The sequence below is a fragment of the Cotesia typhae genome, unplaced genomic scaffold (genome assembly GCF_013202065.1).
Source record: "Cotesia typhae breed Kobodo isofemale line unplaced genomic scaffold, CoteBio_Ctyphae scaffold_152, whole genome shotgun sequence".
NCBI lineage: Eukaryota > Metazoa > Arthropoda > Insecta > Hymenoptera > Braconidae > Cotesia > Cotesia typhae.
The window spans coordinates 10,546,111-10,562,223 of NW_027423776.1; the positions used below are offsets into that span (position 1 = coordinate 10,546,111).

The 16,113-nt window shown below is 27.3% G+C and overlaps 3 protein-coding genes across 4 annotated transcripts; 1 reads left to right on the top strand and 2 right to left on the bottom strand.

The window, feature by feature from the left end:
* Positions 1 to 146: 146 nt before the first annotated feature.
* Positions 147 to 12,010, bottom strand: Setd3 (SET domain containing 3). The gene is made up of 6 exons (XM_074256268.1): positions 11,645 to 12,010; positions 10,753 to 11,247; positions 10,321 to 10,444; positions 1,393 to 1,507; positions 812 to 1,291; positions 147 to 630 (listed from the first exon to the last, which is right to left on the bottom strand). The coding sequence occupies exons 1-6, from the start codon at positions 11,754 to 11,756 to the stop codon at positions 517 to 519; spliced, it is 1,440 nt and encodes a 479-aa protein (XP_074112369.1). The 5' UTR covers positions 11,757 to 12,010; the 3' UTR covers positions 147 to 516.
* Positions 4,303 to 10,305, top strand: LOC141536045 (uncharacterized). Of its 2 annotated transcripts, none has more exons than XM_074256266.1 (2): positions 4,303 to 5,253; positions 6,821 to 10,305. In XM_074256266.1, exons 1-2 carry the CDS (start codon positions 5,140 to 5,142, stop codon positions 10,115 to 10,117), a joined length of 3,411 nt encoding a protein of 1,136 aa, XP_074112367.1. In that variant the 5' UTR covers positions 4,303 to 5,139; the 3' UTR covers positions 10,118 to 10,305. The 2 variants fall into 2 exon arrangements, with proteins under 2 accessions (XP_074112367.1, XP_074112368.1); XM_074256267.1 differs by having other exon boundaries at positions 6,824 to 10,305.
* Positions 12,011 to 12,846: 836 nt separating the features above from the next.
* Positions 12,847 to 15,789, bottom strand: Faa (fumarylacetoacetate hydrolase). Its single transcript, XM_074256047.1, has 7 exons — positions 15,670 to 15,789; positions 15,069 to 15,298; positions 14,742 to 14,882; positions 14,411 to 14,664; positions 13,896 to 14,102; positions 13,685 to 13,830; positions 12,847 to 13,561 (listed from the first exon to the last, which is right to left on the bottom strand). Exons 1-7 carry the CDS (start codon positions 15,751 to 15,753, stop codon positions 13,367 to 13,369), a joined length of 1,257 nt encoding a protein of 418 aa, XP_074112148.1. The 5' UTR covers positions 15,754 to 15,789; the 3' UTR covers positions 12,847 to 13,366.
* Between the last annotated feature and the right edge of the window lie 324 nt (positions 15,790 to 16,113).

Sequence of the window (16,113 nt, forward strand, 5' to 3'; positions counted from 1 at the left end):
TAAATATTTTTCCGTACAAAAATTTATTAAAACTACAAAAAAAAAAAAAAAAAATTTAATATTGTTTTTTAATTTTAAAATTTAGTAAAATTTAATTTTATAATTATTTTAAGTTGTCATTAAATAATTTAACAATTAAAATAAAATTAAGTTCAATCATAATATTTATTATTTAAAGTTTTAAATCCACAAAACTATTACAAACGAAATTTAATTTAATAATAGTAATAATAATAATAATATTATGTAGTGTTGAATAAATAGTTACTCAGAATAATTCAGCAAAATGCTAAATGCTTTAAAATTCACACTCAAAATTAATGAATCAAAGCAAATCACTCAATATTTAATAAAACTTCGAAATTAAAGCAACATGATCAGTTTTCATGGAATCTAATTGACAAATCAAGCTCAAAGCGTCTCTCGCAATTTTTTACTAATTAATTAATTTGTTTATAAATATAATTTTTTAGAAATTAATTATCAATAAATGCGTTTGATTTTCTAGGCTTGAGTTTACTGATCGATGAATTCCAGGGTTCGTTTGAGGATTTTTTTCTCGGAGATCCTCAGCTGGAGAATCATCTTCTTCGTCTGCGACATTGTTGTACTTAATAAATTTAAATCTTCCTGTAATAAAAAAAAAAATAAGTAGTGGAGTTAGATTTACGAAATTTTTAATTATTAAGTAATATTTGTTGTATTTTGTTAATTAATTATAAAGCTTCTAAAAAAAAAACTATTTAAATAAATATATTAAAAAATTATTTTAAAAATTTAATAAAATAAATTTATTAAAAATACTAATTACCTCTAAAGTAGTCGGATAATTAGCAATCAGCAGCTTAAGCCTCATAAGTAAAAATTTCCTAACATTATCTTCAACAACAGTGTCCAGCGAGCAATCGCGGTGTTTCAGATCCAAGATCTTATCTGACTCGATCCAATGATCTAAATCAGATTTTCTCATGCTGAAAATCCTCAGGAACGCCCGCATCTGGTCGGAGATTGGCTCGCTGGAGTCCTCGAGCAAGAATGTCATAGTAGTACTAGAAAATCCGAGTTTTTCTAGCAAAAGTGTCTTCTCACGGCAAAGAGGGTCCGATTTGCTGATTCCCAGCCTCAATTTAAATCCGTCGTTTTTGTTATTCTCGGTAACGAATCCTGAGTGCACAAAAAAATCCGAGTTTGTCCTTGAGCCGTAGTTTATGAATATTTGGTCTCCTGTTTTGAAATCTCGCTTCGCGTAACAATCGCAGGTGTCTGAGTTTACGTTGAAATCTGTTGTAATCTGATAATTTAATGAGTAAAAAGAATTAATCATAGTTATTCAAAGCATGTTATTATTTATTATTGTTATGTTTGTTTATAAATAATTAGACTTGTACTTACAGTTCCTTCCTCGTGATTGCACATGTCCCACATTGGGATGAGCGCGTGGATCATTTGGGTGCCATTTTTACTTGGAATTATATTTTGTCTTGTCATTACTGTTGATACTGCCCAGCTAAAACAAAAAATTGTAGTTATTATTATTATTATTATTATTATTATTATTATTATTATTATTATTATTATTATTATTATTATTATTATTTTGGCGTAAATATAAAAAATATGACAAAATTATATGAGACCTTTTTTGTAGAAAATTAAATTTTTTATCAAAAAGGTCCTTATAAATATTTTCATATCTTTAATATTTTAGACAGAATAATAAATTTAAATTAAAAAAAATTTTTTGGCACATTTAGAAGAAATTTTTAGATTATTATTGAAATTATTGTTATTTTGGCGTAAATATCAAAAATATAAAAAAAATAATAAAAGACTAATATTTTAGACAAAACATTAATTTTAACGAAGTAAAAAAAAAAAAATTGATGCGTTATTAAAATCATTGATATTAATAATAATTAACAAAGTTTTTTTTTTTTTTTTTTTAATAATTAATAAATTTCCTCATAATTTATTATTATTGTACGGTTCTTAATAAAATTCTATTTTAATAAATTAACCCACTGCTTAATAAATTGTATTTTAATACATTGCTTACAATTAAACTCAAGTTATACTTAAATGAGCTCAATAAATCAATAATTTATTTTTATAATCACAATTAATGAATCCAAAAAAATATTTACAAGTAAAATGAAATAAAAATATAATTTGGGTAATTGAAAGTCAAGATTGAAACATTAAATGAGAGTACTTTCACATAAACTTTCATATTGTTTTAATCTCAATAAAAATTGTTCAACATCTATTAACCAAAACTTTTTAAAATAAATAATTGATTAATTTAATTAATTGATATCTTTTGTAATTTTTAAAGTAATTTAATTATTCAATAATACCTGTTAAAGAATTAACATTTAAACAGATCGAGTATCACTTAAAATTTTATAAATTGTAATAAAATTCATAACAATAAGTGATAAATAAATTTTTTTATTGAAAGGATCGCAAAGAATTCCAACAATGAGAGAATGTGACCGTGAATATATTTGTTTGTGAACAGAACGGCGTGTGTTTAACAAATAAAAAGGAAAACTGTTATTATAACCGGCATAACAAAACGGAATAAATAAAATTTTACTCGAGAGAGAAAGTTCTTGGCGAGGTGTTTTTATTAACAAATTTCCTGTTAGTGGGTCAGGTTCGCGAGTCCTAAAATTGTCAACTCGTTTTGGATTTCGCTGACCGATTTTCATCCTTAGGTGATTTATTTGCAATGACGGCGTTCGATTGCCAGCTCAGGTGAGGGTACTTACTTAAAGAACTGCCTGGCTACTCATTACTTATTTATTTTACTATTTTATTCTTTTTCAATCTAAAAATTCCAGTCATTCCTGGAGATATTGATAGAAAGTTAACACAGTTACTATATTTTTATAATAAAATAAAATTTACAGACTTTTATTCATACTATTTTATCTTTTAATTATATATTATTATTTTAATTATAAATTATTTAAAAACACTTTTAAATTCTTCAGTAAAATTTTTTTTTTGCATTTTATTTAAATAAATATTCTGTCTAAAATAATGACATTAAAGTTAGCTGTCACTTGATAATTTTTTAATTTTTTATTGACAAAAAAAATTGTTCAAAAAAGTTTATTTTAAAAAAATTGCATTTTTAATAAAATAAATCTACAAGTCTATTTTTTAAATAATTTTTTTGTTGAAAAAAAATTAAAACAATTGTAATGTCATTCTAAAATATAAAAAATATGGAAAAATTGACTGAGTTCTTTTTAAAATCATAATAATATTAATAATAATCTAAAAACTACTTTTAAATTTACCAAAAAAAAAATTTTTTTTTTGTTTATATTTAATATTCTGTCTAAAATATCAAAAATATGAGAAAATCGATGGGAACCTTTATTATAGAGCATTTAATTTTCTACCAAAAAGGTTTCTTTTCATTTTTTCATATCATCAATATTTTAGCCAAAATAACAATAATAATAATTTATTCCATAGAAATTTTATTAAAAATATCAAATAAAAACAATTTTTAGAAATTTCAAAATTTTAAGCGAAATATTGAAATTAAAAAAAAAAAATGATAAGAAACTTTTTTTGTAGAAAATTAAATTTTCTATAAAAAAGGTTCTCGTTAATTTTTTCATATCTTCAATCCTTTAGACAGAATAATTAAAAAAAATATTAAACTATTTAATAAAAATTAATTCAAACTTTAAATAAAAAAATTTTAATTAAATTAAATTGCTTGTTTAATTAACAAAATAAAACCAAAACAAAGAGAAAATAGTGAAATTGTCCTTTCAATACCTCTAAAATTCCCACAAAAATAAAATAAAGAGAAGAAATACATATATATATATATATATATATATATATATATATATATATATATATATATATATATATATATATATATATATATATATATATTAATTACACTCCCAAATAACAATTAAAAGTTTTTAGTTAAACTAAAGAACTGTAAAAGGGAACGTGGATGTACACTTGGATGCATGTGAGAAGGTCGTGAGATCTGCTAGCACTTTCTACTATTTATTTTCAGAGTTATCAATACGCGGATCAAAAACCGAAACCAAAACCTTCGATTGCTATTTTAATTTCCCAGAAATAAAAATAAAAATTAAAACTATTAATTAAAAACTAATTTAAATTATAATTAGACTTCTTTCGACCTAATTAGCTTTCGCTTATTCAATTTAAATAATTAGATAAGTAATAATAAAAATAGAATGGTCAAAAAATGTCTATTGAGTTATATTACCTGAATTAAATAAAATTGAGTCACGTATAATTGCTAGAAACTTGTAATGAGCCGGATCATTACATTAACTAGTTGAGTTACATTTAAAATTACTCCACATATTTATTTTTAAAATCCTACGATGATATACTTTAGTTATTGCTTCGGGTAAAATCCGACGCGAGTTTATGATCAAAGAAATGTTAATTTAATGGTAATGAGTAATCAGCTATTGGATTTTATTATATATAAAAATAAATGTAACTCGGGGAGAGAGAGAGAGAGAGATGGAAGGCGAGAGCTGCTGGTATCTATGAACCTTTAGAAGTATCTTTAAGTTTCACCGGCTTACTTACTGCTACGGTTAAGAGAAAACCGCATCAGTTTGCGAGACAATCTTAACGCGTGTGCATCGACGCTCTTTTAATATTTCTTCACATTATTTTTTTAATTCAAAAATTTATTGTTTAAAAATATTTGTCAAAAGTGAAGAATTTTTTTTTTTTGTTTAATTATTTAATTATTTATTTTTTATCCAAATTAATGAATGAACTGGCAAGAAATTATTAGAGTGTGTAATAAACATAGGAAGAATATTATTTTTATTATTCTGGTGTTTGTGGTTTGGTTTGTGCACTACTGGGATAAGCGGAGAGCAAAGAGAGTTTATTTGTTTAATTATCATTGATAATTAATTAATTAATTAATTTTGGTGGAAAAATTTATTGAGAATTTAAAGAGTTTTTTTTTTTTTTTTTTTTTTTTTTTTTTTTTTTTTTTTTTTGAAATGCTGAGCACTTTGGTGTTCAAGCTTTTGAAGAAATGACGCGGACTTTTGTAGCAGGAAATTGTTATTAGAACAGTTTGAAGTGCCAGAAATTATGGATAGAGGATTACAATTGTTATTGTTATTAATATTGGCGGTGGTTGCAATTGGAAACTGTCTGACATTTGACTCGAGATTGAGCGGCTCGAAAAATTCGAGGAGAAATCACGTAAGTTTAGATGATTTTATGCGAGTTTCTAATTTTAAATTGATGAGCTTCACTGGCTATCATTTTTTATTTTTTATTATTATTATTATTTTTGTATTTTTTAACAAAAAATTTGAATTTTATATATTTTATAATTTGATTGAAAAATTGTCATTGATTTTTTTTTTACTGTCTGTAAAAAAATTAATTAATAAAAATAATAACAAATTGTCTTATTTTTTATGTTTGTCTTTATAAATATTAATTGCAATTTCAATTATCATATCAATGCATAATTTATAAATATACTTTCATATATAGATGTTTCTAGAAAAACTTTTAAATATTCTTACTAAAAAAAATAAATTTAATATTTTTATTTAAAAAAATATTTTAAAATTTTTTAAAAATTATTTTTTTTGTCAACATTTTTTATAATTTTTCTTTAAATATTTTTTATTTTATTAAATTTTAATTAATGACTTTATTTTCATTAAAAATTTTTTTTTCTTCTTTTTTTTTTTAATTTGAACATTTTTTTTCAATTTTTTTGTACTTTAAATTATTTTTTATTAAATTAAATTTTTGATTTATTTTATTTAATTAATTAAAATATTTCAAATAAATAAATAAAAAAATTTTTTCACAATTTTTGAATAATTCATACTGCACTCGTTATTGTTCATATAAATTGCATAAAAAAATTTACAAACTTAAAAAAAAAAAAATAAATTTAAACAAACCATACTAATAAAAACTCTTGCGTAATTTTTTATTTACAAAACTTTCTTCTCAAACTAAGTACTTGCGGTTTTCTTGTCATATTTTCGACCGGAAATAAACAAAATAATAAAACTGACTATAAAGACTCAATTGCTCACTTTCTCAATCTAACTTAAAAAAAAAATAAATCTATATATTTCTTCTTTACTAGTATTAATAAATTATCCAGCATAGCCGGTAATAATAAAATACTGTGGCTCCAGAAATGGCAGCGAGTCATGGTGAAATTTAAATACTCTTAAGAATCTCGGCTCGCAATTCATCTACAATAAGTAAAATATATAAAATAGGACAATGTAATATGTAATACAGCAATTATTAAACTCGGCAACTAAAACAAAACATACGCAGCAAGAATAGCATTGCTTTGAGAAGAATAATATAATTTAATATAATATAATAATATAGCTAAGAAATAAATTCTCTCGACTTTCCATGGGACTTTCGACTGCACGATGATCATAATTGGAGCTTCTTTCTCACGATTCTCGTTACAATTCCTTAGCTATTACAATTACATGGTTTAGCGCCATAGTCCATGAAATAACTTGAGATATCATAAAATCTCGTTCGAAAGCCCATCATTAATTTACTTCTTTAAAATTAAAATTAAAAAAAAAAATTACAAAAAAAAAAAATTTTTTTTAAATTAAAATTAAAAAAAAAGTTACAATTAAAAAAATAAAATTTTTTTTAATTAAAATTGAAAAAATAAAATTGCAATAAAAAAAAAATTTTTTTAATTTTGAAAAAAAAATCTAATATAATTTTTTTTTTTTTTTTTTTTTTTTTTTTTTTTTTTCAGAAGTATCCTCATCTCAACGGTGAGGAAGCTGTCCTTTCAGCAGCAGCAGCAGTAGCCGTCGCAGCGACTGCGGATTATCATCCCGATTATCTACCACAAGAGTCAATCTCTCAATTTACCACCAGCAATAATAATAATAATAATAATAATAATAATAATAATAATAATCGTGAAGAAGAAAATGAATACCGGGGTGGAAAGCTCATAGGAAAATGGCGGAGTACAGGCGAAGCCATCGAGCCAAAATGGCGAGACGGCGACTCAGTTCCACTAGTTCCCTTCGAAGAGGCCGCCACCAGACGAAAAGTACCTAAACCGCGGGAAAAAACAAACCCTTTTAATATTAATTATTCGGATAATGTTAAAGAAAGTGGTAAGATTCATCAAGAGCAGGGAAAAGTACCAGTACTTAATTTTCCTTTGGTAATTACTGATAAGCCGGTAGATAGTAAATTTGATCAAAATGGTGGAATTCCAACTCCAGTAATATTAAAAACTCCTCAATTACCAGTTGCTGTTCCTATTACAGTACCGTTGAATCATGAGCCCATAACAAATAAATTACATGAATTACATCTTGCTAAATTACGGTATTTAAATATACCATTAACAAATATTAATTTACCAATACCTGAAATTATTTCTTCTTCTGAAATAACTCCACATAATTATTATTATGCAACTGATGAAAATAATAATAATAATAATTTAAGAAATGGAAATAAACGTTATCGTACCAGGAAACCAAAGCCTGTAACTAAATTACCGGAAGAAGATTCACATACCAGTTACGTAGAACAAACTATTCAAACAAGTTTATCTACAACACCTATAACAACGCCTACTTTAAGTGTAACAACTTCAACAACTCCAATAAGTACAACTATTACAACAACGACTATTTCTTCATCATCATCATCATCATCAACATCGACAACGACAACGACATCAAGACCTACCACTGTTAGTACCAGTTCCAGTGCAAGTCCAAGTACATTGACACCGACGGAAAAAACAAAACAGGTTACGCGTACCAACGATTGGGTCAATTCATTTGGGAATAAAAATGAGTACGAGCTGAATGACGAAGAGTACCAGCGACCCCGGCCTAGAAAACGCAGACCGCCTAGCAATTACGAGTTCCAGGTCGAGCGAAACAGGGAGTTGGATTCTGAGCGTAGGAGAAATAGAACCAAGGTAGCTTCTTCTTCAACTTCAGCTCCAATTCCTCAAGAAGAAAACTCGGAATTAAAGTCCTTGTTGAAGATGCAGCAGGTCGAGGGCAACAGCTTGTCTGAAGTCTTGCAGAGGAAGAACTTGAGTTTGAGCGACTTGCTCAAGAGGAAAGCGGAAGTTATTAACGCGCTGAAGAGCAAAGATTATGAAACAGACAGTGGGTTTAATAATATTACCAGTTTGTTTAATAATACTGATGCTGGTGGGGGTAAGAGTAATGAACTGGAAGAAAATGGAAGAAGAAATAGTACGGTTGTTAATGAAGACAATAGGAAGATTAAGAATCCTGTTAAAGAATCCAATGAACGGAGATGGCGACGGCCATTTAGACGCAACAAATTGCGCGTTAATTCAAGGATATCTACTTCTACATCAACAACAACATCTAGATCTCCAGTTTTTAAAGAAAAAATCACGGATGAATTAGATAAAAAAAAGCTAACTCAAGAATCTAATGAGAGAAAGTACAACGAAAAACTTTCAACAACTAAATTACCTTCGCCTATAATATTTCCACGGCTGAATACCTTTACCAAGAAACCAGCGTCTAAATCAGCTCAACCACCAAGTGCGATAACAACGGCGATTATTGAAGAAGCAGTTCCAGCTGAGGAGACAACTAACGAGGAGCGATCAACCACGACCCAACTTGACAACGACGAGATAATGGAGTTCTCTGATTTTTCGACAATTCCCTCTGACATCGAGGACAGCACCGAAAGCGGCAAAGATTCTTCAGTGACCGAGAGGATCGGAAACACCATTTTCGCCAAGTTCGAAGACTTGACCAGAGAAGTAGGGTCTACTTTAAGCATTGAGCACATCCTGACGACCCAGCCGCCGACCAAGCCGACTAAAGTCGAGGCTTATGCTGACGATAAGTCCAACAATCTCTTCGAGTCTGATGACTACCAGAATGATGGAAAGGATACAGAAGCTACGACTCTCGGGTTCGAGGATTATGAAACAGGACGACCTGGTCAGGTTTATGAAAGAATAATTTCTAAAATGGAGCCCGAGGTCCGAGCGGAGATTTTTGAGCTTATTAGCACTGGGTCCAGCGCTAAGAGACTTGAAGATATTCTGAGCTCCAGGAACATGAGCATTGACGAGCTGATTGCGTTAAGACAGCGCGGGTCCAGTCAAGTTCACTTGGCAGAACTTTCGAGGATCAGGCCGGGGAGTTTGAAGAATTTTGAAGAAAATGAGAGTGCTACTGAAGCTTCTGACGCTTCTGATGACAAAATTGAGGAAGATGGTAAGAAAGAGCCGATTGTTATTGACCTGTTTGATGGTAAGCCTGATGAAGGTAAGAAGCCTGATGTTGGTAAGGAAGTTTTTGACCTTGAAGATTTGTTGAAGGCTTTTGACTCGCTGCCTTTTGGAAGAAATCTGACCATTGATGGGGAAATTGTTGAGAAGGTCTCGACAGTTACTTCCACCTCGACGACAGAGTCTCTAAAGTATGAAGTTAGGAATGCTTTTGATGATCTTAAGGCAAGATTTGAAAATGTGGATGATGATAATAATAATTTAAAAATTGGAAAAGAGAAAGAAGTTAGTGATAAAAGATCTGGGAAGAATATTCAAGTAGAAAGAAAATTAATAGAGCAGGAAATTGGAGCAGTTGAAGAAGTAATTCATGAACTGGAGACTTTGGAGGTTGAGAAGACTCCTGAAGTTTTTAATGAAGAAATAGAGAAGAAAACTTTGTCCAGGGTGAGACCTAGTATTATTGCAAGCGGAATGATTTTAGGATTGACTATTGTAGGATTTTTGGTGATCTTCATCGTCTGCAGGATCAAGCAGAAGCAGAGGTACAGGTACAAGAATTCTTTCGCGAAAACTGTTTTTCAAGCCCCGGCGATCAACAGGAAGCTGTCGAATTCTAGTAGTCTTAACACGATCATGGTGAACGTCGTGGCCACCTCGACTACCAAGCGCACGGTACAGCAAGAGATTCAGCAAGTCGAGGAGCGCTTTGATTGCAAGAGCGATATTGATAATGACTCGCTGGATGCTAATGACAGTTGGGAGACTATTCCTGATTTTATGAAGTGATCTAGGTTTATCTAGCAGTATTTGTAGAAAATTACTCAAGGCTGATTGTTTTTTTTTTTTTTTTTTTTTTTTTTTTTAAGTTAAATTTTGTAATTAAATTTTAAATTTATTTTGAGAGGGAGGAGTATTTTTATTTATTTTTAGTGTATTTATGTTATTTTTGAAATATATGGATGTATATTTTATTGAGTTTTTTGACTTACCAGTATTCTTCGTAGGTGAAAACTTCACGCAGGAGCTCGGAGACTGGGTTGCTGTTGTTGTTGAAGAGCTGGTTGAAGTACGAGTATTGTCGCGCGATATTTCGGCAATGTTTCAATGCAGCTTCTAAATAATTAATTAATTAGATGAGTTTTTATTATTTATTTTGCAGTAATTTTATTCTGATAAATTTTGAACGATTTATGATTGAATTTTTAGTGATTTTTAAATTGATGAATTTTAGAAAATTTTCTTTTATAATTTTAAGTAAAAAATTTGAAAATAAAGTATAATATTAAAAAAAATTTTTTTTTTAATAATTTAACTATTTTTTCATAAATTTTATCAAAGTAAAATTTGTTTAAAAATTTTTTAAATTAATAGGCTCATTAAAAAAAAAAATTTTAATAAATTATTAAAAAATATAAAATTACCTAAAGTAGGACTGCCTTTTAACTCAATCATATCATTGGTGGTCATATATAAGACAGTACAATAATTACTAGGCAAAATATTCAAGTAAGGCTTCCACTTGGAGTTGTCCTTGTGTCTCTCAATAAGCAGAGCGATGGCCAGAGCGACCTGAGGCATGTGCTGGATCAGTGGATCATTCTGCAGAGCCGCGAGCTCAGGTGCTGCTGTCTCGCAGCTGAAGATTATTTTTCCTGGTATTTGCAGCAGAAAATCATTGGCGCTGAAGTTCTTCCTAGCTTTCAATCCCAGCTCGTATCCCGGGAACTCGGCGATGCTCGTCCCTTCGTAATTCGCTCCGTTTTCTTGCAACCATTTTAGGAACTGTTCAATTGCTACTGAACGCTTTGATGTCCCGCTGATCTTCATGTCCTCTAGTCGTTTAACCTTTTCCAGTACCGCCGTGATCTCCAAGTAATTTTCCCATAACTGTGTTGAATATTCTGGATCGCTGCATACTGTTTTTTAAATTAATTATTGTCAATTATGATACTGAGATTAATTTTATAATTTTTTTATTAAATAAATTTTTAAAAAATTAAAAAAAAAAAAATTTTTATTTAATTTTATTGAATAAAAAATAAGAATTAAAAAAATTTTTATCAAAATTAATGTAGCGTACATTTAATAATTTTAAATATTTTATAACAAATAAATTTGTTCCGAAAAATTATTTTTAAAAAATTGCATTTTTAATTTATTAAAATTTCTACATGTTTTTTTTTTTTTAACATAATTTATTTGTTAAAAAATTCTTAAAATTTAATAAATATCTGCCAAATTAATTTTCATTAAAAAAAATATCAAAATTTTAGAAATTTCACTAACAAAAAAAATAATAAAAAAAATACTTACATCGTAACAATTTATCACACTGAATTAAAATTTCATTCTTTTTGGTAGACGACAATTTTTTCGGCTGAGTATTTTGTTTACACTTACTTGGACGTGATTTTTTTCTACCCATTTTTTAAAACCAACAATGTTATCTATTTAAATATATTTCAAAGTCTTTAAACCTTTGGTGCATTATTAAATGTCAAACTCGGAATTCAACAGCGACACTAAATTTACTAAAATAAAAGCTTACAGAAATAATAAATTTCTAATTTTAAAATTTAAACATAAAACTTTGAGTCTATTTTTTATTTTATATATAAATTATATTTACACTAAAAATAAATAAACTGGGTCTAATTGTAGAAGCTACTTCTAGGGGATCATGAATAGATAAAATTACAACATAACCTTTTAGTTTTTCTGTGGTGTAAATATTTAATATTTACTCGCTGGTAATTTTGACGTTTACTTGTTCCAGTAATGATATTTTTCCAGCGGAAAAAATGTCTTCCATGTCTCTGGATAGTAAACAGAAATTATACAACACTTTGAAACTTTTTCTTACTGCAGGTAAGGAAGATTTTATGCTATACTTTAGAATTTACTAAAAAAATTTTTAAATTTGAATAGCGCGCTGCGCGCGCGTGCCTTAATTTTGACCAATAAGGAATCAGCTCCCATTTTTTTGCGAGTTTCGACTATTGACTAACTTCACACTTCACACGTCATTTATTTTCATTCATTGTAGGGATTTGTTAGATAAAAAATTTATTTATTCTGTAACGAAATAATTAATAAAAATTATTTAAAGTATTTTTTAAATAGATCCACGCGTAGTAGTCAAATTTATGAAAATTAATTTAGCAAATATTCAATAATTTTAACAATATTTCTAAAAAATAAATTACTGCACTAAAAAAAAAAAAAAAAAAAATGGCCATTTAGAAAATTTAATAAATTAAAAATGCAATTTTTTAAAAATAACTTTTCGGAACAAATTTTTTGTTAAAAAAAAATTAAAAAATTGTCAAATGACAGCTAACTTAAATATTATATCAAATTTTTAAAATTTGTAAATTTAATCTACGTAACCTAATAATTAATAGAAAAAATAAAAAAACAAATAATACTAAAGTTAGCTGACATTTTGAATTTTTTAATTATTTTAATTCATTAAATTAGAACTAAAAAATATTTTTAAAAAATTGTACTTATAGTTTTTCAAGTTTTTTACAAATGCAAATTTTTTTTATTTTTTTGAAACTATAACAATAGGTTTTGCATCGCATAAGTAACCGTGATTTTTTAAATGCTAGAAGAAGTTAGTTAGTCATGTAGTAAGGCAGTAAACGTAAATATTTGAAGGTTAGTGTATAACGGTAATTTAGAGTTCTATATTTTTTATTAGTCAATTAAATGTTAATAATCAATTTTTTTTAAGTATTTTTTTACTTGCAATTTAATTGTTAAAAAACAAATATTAAAATTATCATGACAATTAATTTAGCAGATATTTAATAATTTTTAGAACTTTTGTTGACAAATAAATTATAGCAAAAAAAAATTGACATGTAGAAATTAAAAAAAATTAAAAATGCAATTTTTTAGAATTAATTTAATTGTTAGATAAAATTAAAAATTAATCAAGTGACAGCTAAATTTAATATTATAAATTATCAAATATTTACTAAATTAATTTTAATTAAATTTTATTGGAATGAAAAATATAAAAAATAATTAATCAGAGTGGGCAGGCAGCAATTTTCCAGCACATTGGCCAAACCCAACTTTGTAATCATCTCTAACACAGTAGCCGCGGATAATAACTTCATCATTATCTTGCAAAAATTTTCTAGTAGTACCATCTTGCATTGAAACTGGCATTGTTCCTTTCCATGATAATTCTAGCATGGATCCAAACGAATCAGCAGCCTAAAAAAAAAAAAAATTATTTAAATTAATTTATTAATAATTTAATAAATGAAAAAATACCAAAAAATTAAAAACGTCGACTAATTACTGTTATAAAAAATTAACTAATTTTAATAAACTTACTTCACCACTTATAGTACCAGAGGCCATCAAATCTCCGGGATTAACATTGCAACCAGTGACTGTGTGATGAGCCAGCTGCTGCTGAGGTGTCCAGTACATGTTTTTGTAGTTACTGCGTGATACTGTCGTCACTATTCCTTTGGGAGCTGAAATTACAACCAATTAAAGGTAAATAATTACTAAAGTAAATTATTATTAAATTTGTTATTACTTTTGATGTCGACTTCAAGTTTGATGTCAAAATTGCAAGAATTATTGTGCTGAAGATACTCGAATGGTTTTGGATCTTGGTCCATGTTTGGAACTTTGAAAGGCTCTAGAGCTTCCATAGTTACTACCCACGGTGAAATTGTAGTCCCGAAATTTTTTGCTCCAAAAGGACCCAAGGGGACGTACTCCCACTTTTGAATGTCTCTGGCTAGTAATTTAATTAAAAAAATTTATTTTTATAATTTTTTAAGTTAGGAAAAATTTTGGTATAAAAATGGACTTTTAAAATATTACATTAAAGATAAAATTTAATTACATAAATAAATAAATAAATAAATAAATTAATTAAATTAAAATCAAATAATGATTAATAAAACAATTTTTTTTCTTGATATTTAATTAAATTATTACTTATTAATTAATTAAATTAAATTTATCTTTAGTATAGTGGTCTAGAGGACCATTTTTGAACCAAAATTTTTTACACTATAGCTGACGATTAAATTAATAATTTACCACTCCAATCATTCATCAAAACCATCCCAAAAATATGATCGTAAGCTTTTGAAGCAGGAATAGATTCTCCAAGTTTATTTGGAGCTCCACCAACAAAAAACGCGACTTCTAGCTCAAAGTCCATGAGTTTAGAAGTTCCGTAAACTGGAGCTTGCCCTTCTACGGGGACAGTTTGGCCTCTTGGACGGTGCAGAGGAGTTCCGGATATTACAATCGAGCTGGCGCGACCGTGGTAACCTACTGGTAAATATTTCCTGTGAATAAACCATTAAGTTCGTTGTTAAAAATGAATTATAGAGGGATAAATTTAGAGAATTTATGGTCAAAGTACCAGTTAGGCATCAAAGCACTTTCTTTTCCTCGGAACATTATTCCGACATTTGTTGCGTGATAGATTGACGAATAAAAGTCTGTGTAATCTCCTATTTTTGCTGGTAAATGCATTTTTGCTGAGTCTTGTTTTATGAATACTCTGGAAATTTAATTGATGGTTAAACTTGAATTTATTTTTTAATACTCTTTTATTAGCTGATTAATTTAAAAATTTTTACGCGTATTAATTGATTTAATTTTGATAAATTTAATGAAAGAGTAATTAATAAAATTATTAAAATTATTTTTTATTTTTTTAAAATAAATTAAAAAAAATAAAATTTACTTTGTTCTCAAAGGTTCTTCTTGAAGCTCTGTACTTGAAGTAGATAACAATTTCTGAATAGTAGACCTGGCTTCCAGCCAAGCGGGTCTTCCAAGCGCCATAAAATCATTGAGACAATCTTGACGAAAGACATCTTGCTTCCCTGATAACAGCGGCCCGGTAAATAAGTGCGATATGAGAAATAAGTCCAATATTTGGTCTCCAATAGCTACTCCTATATGTTTCTGCGTCTAAAGATCCGAAAAAAAAATTATATAATAACTTCTCTCAAAAAAAATTATTTAAAAAATTAAATTAAAAACCGCGGAATTTTTATCGACTGTTCCTCACTTTTATCAGCCGAAGATACACTAGATATAAATCCTTAAGGATCTATATTTTTCATTTTAGTAATATTTATAAATAACAAGATAAAAATAAATAATTATCAATTAAAAATTATATAAAAATTAAATTTTAATTTCTTATAAAAGAAATAAAAATTTTAAATTTCTAACCTGATATTAAATCAACTTTATGCAAATAATTATTGATTATTTATCAAAGATCTAAAAATCTTAACTTATTTATTTATTTTTTTATTGAAAAAAAAAATCGTTACCTGGTCGGAAGTAGTAAAGACTCCGTACGGCAAATTTTCAATCGGAAACTCGCAATCTCGCGAATAATTAATAAAAGACTTCATTACTTTTGTGTATCTGTATGGTAACGCGGCGTAGAATAAAATGAACTGACTATCTACAATTCACGGATTAGAAGAGGTGCTATCGAGGTCGACTAGCTCGTTGATTATTTATTCACATACTGATTTAATATCAACATGTTTTACCGTAAACTAACAGGTTTATTTTGAAAAATTTTTAAGAATTTTAATCACGTATTTTTTTTATCATTTTAATTAGCAATTTATATTTTTTTTTCTGAAATTATTATTATTAATTATTTTTTTCTTCCTTTAATTAGCAAATTTAGTAATTGAAATTTTTAAAAAGAAATTATTATTTATTAAAAATTTTATTTCTTAATTAAATACTAATAAGTTTTA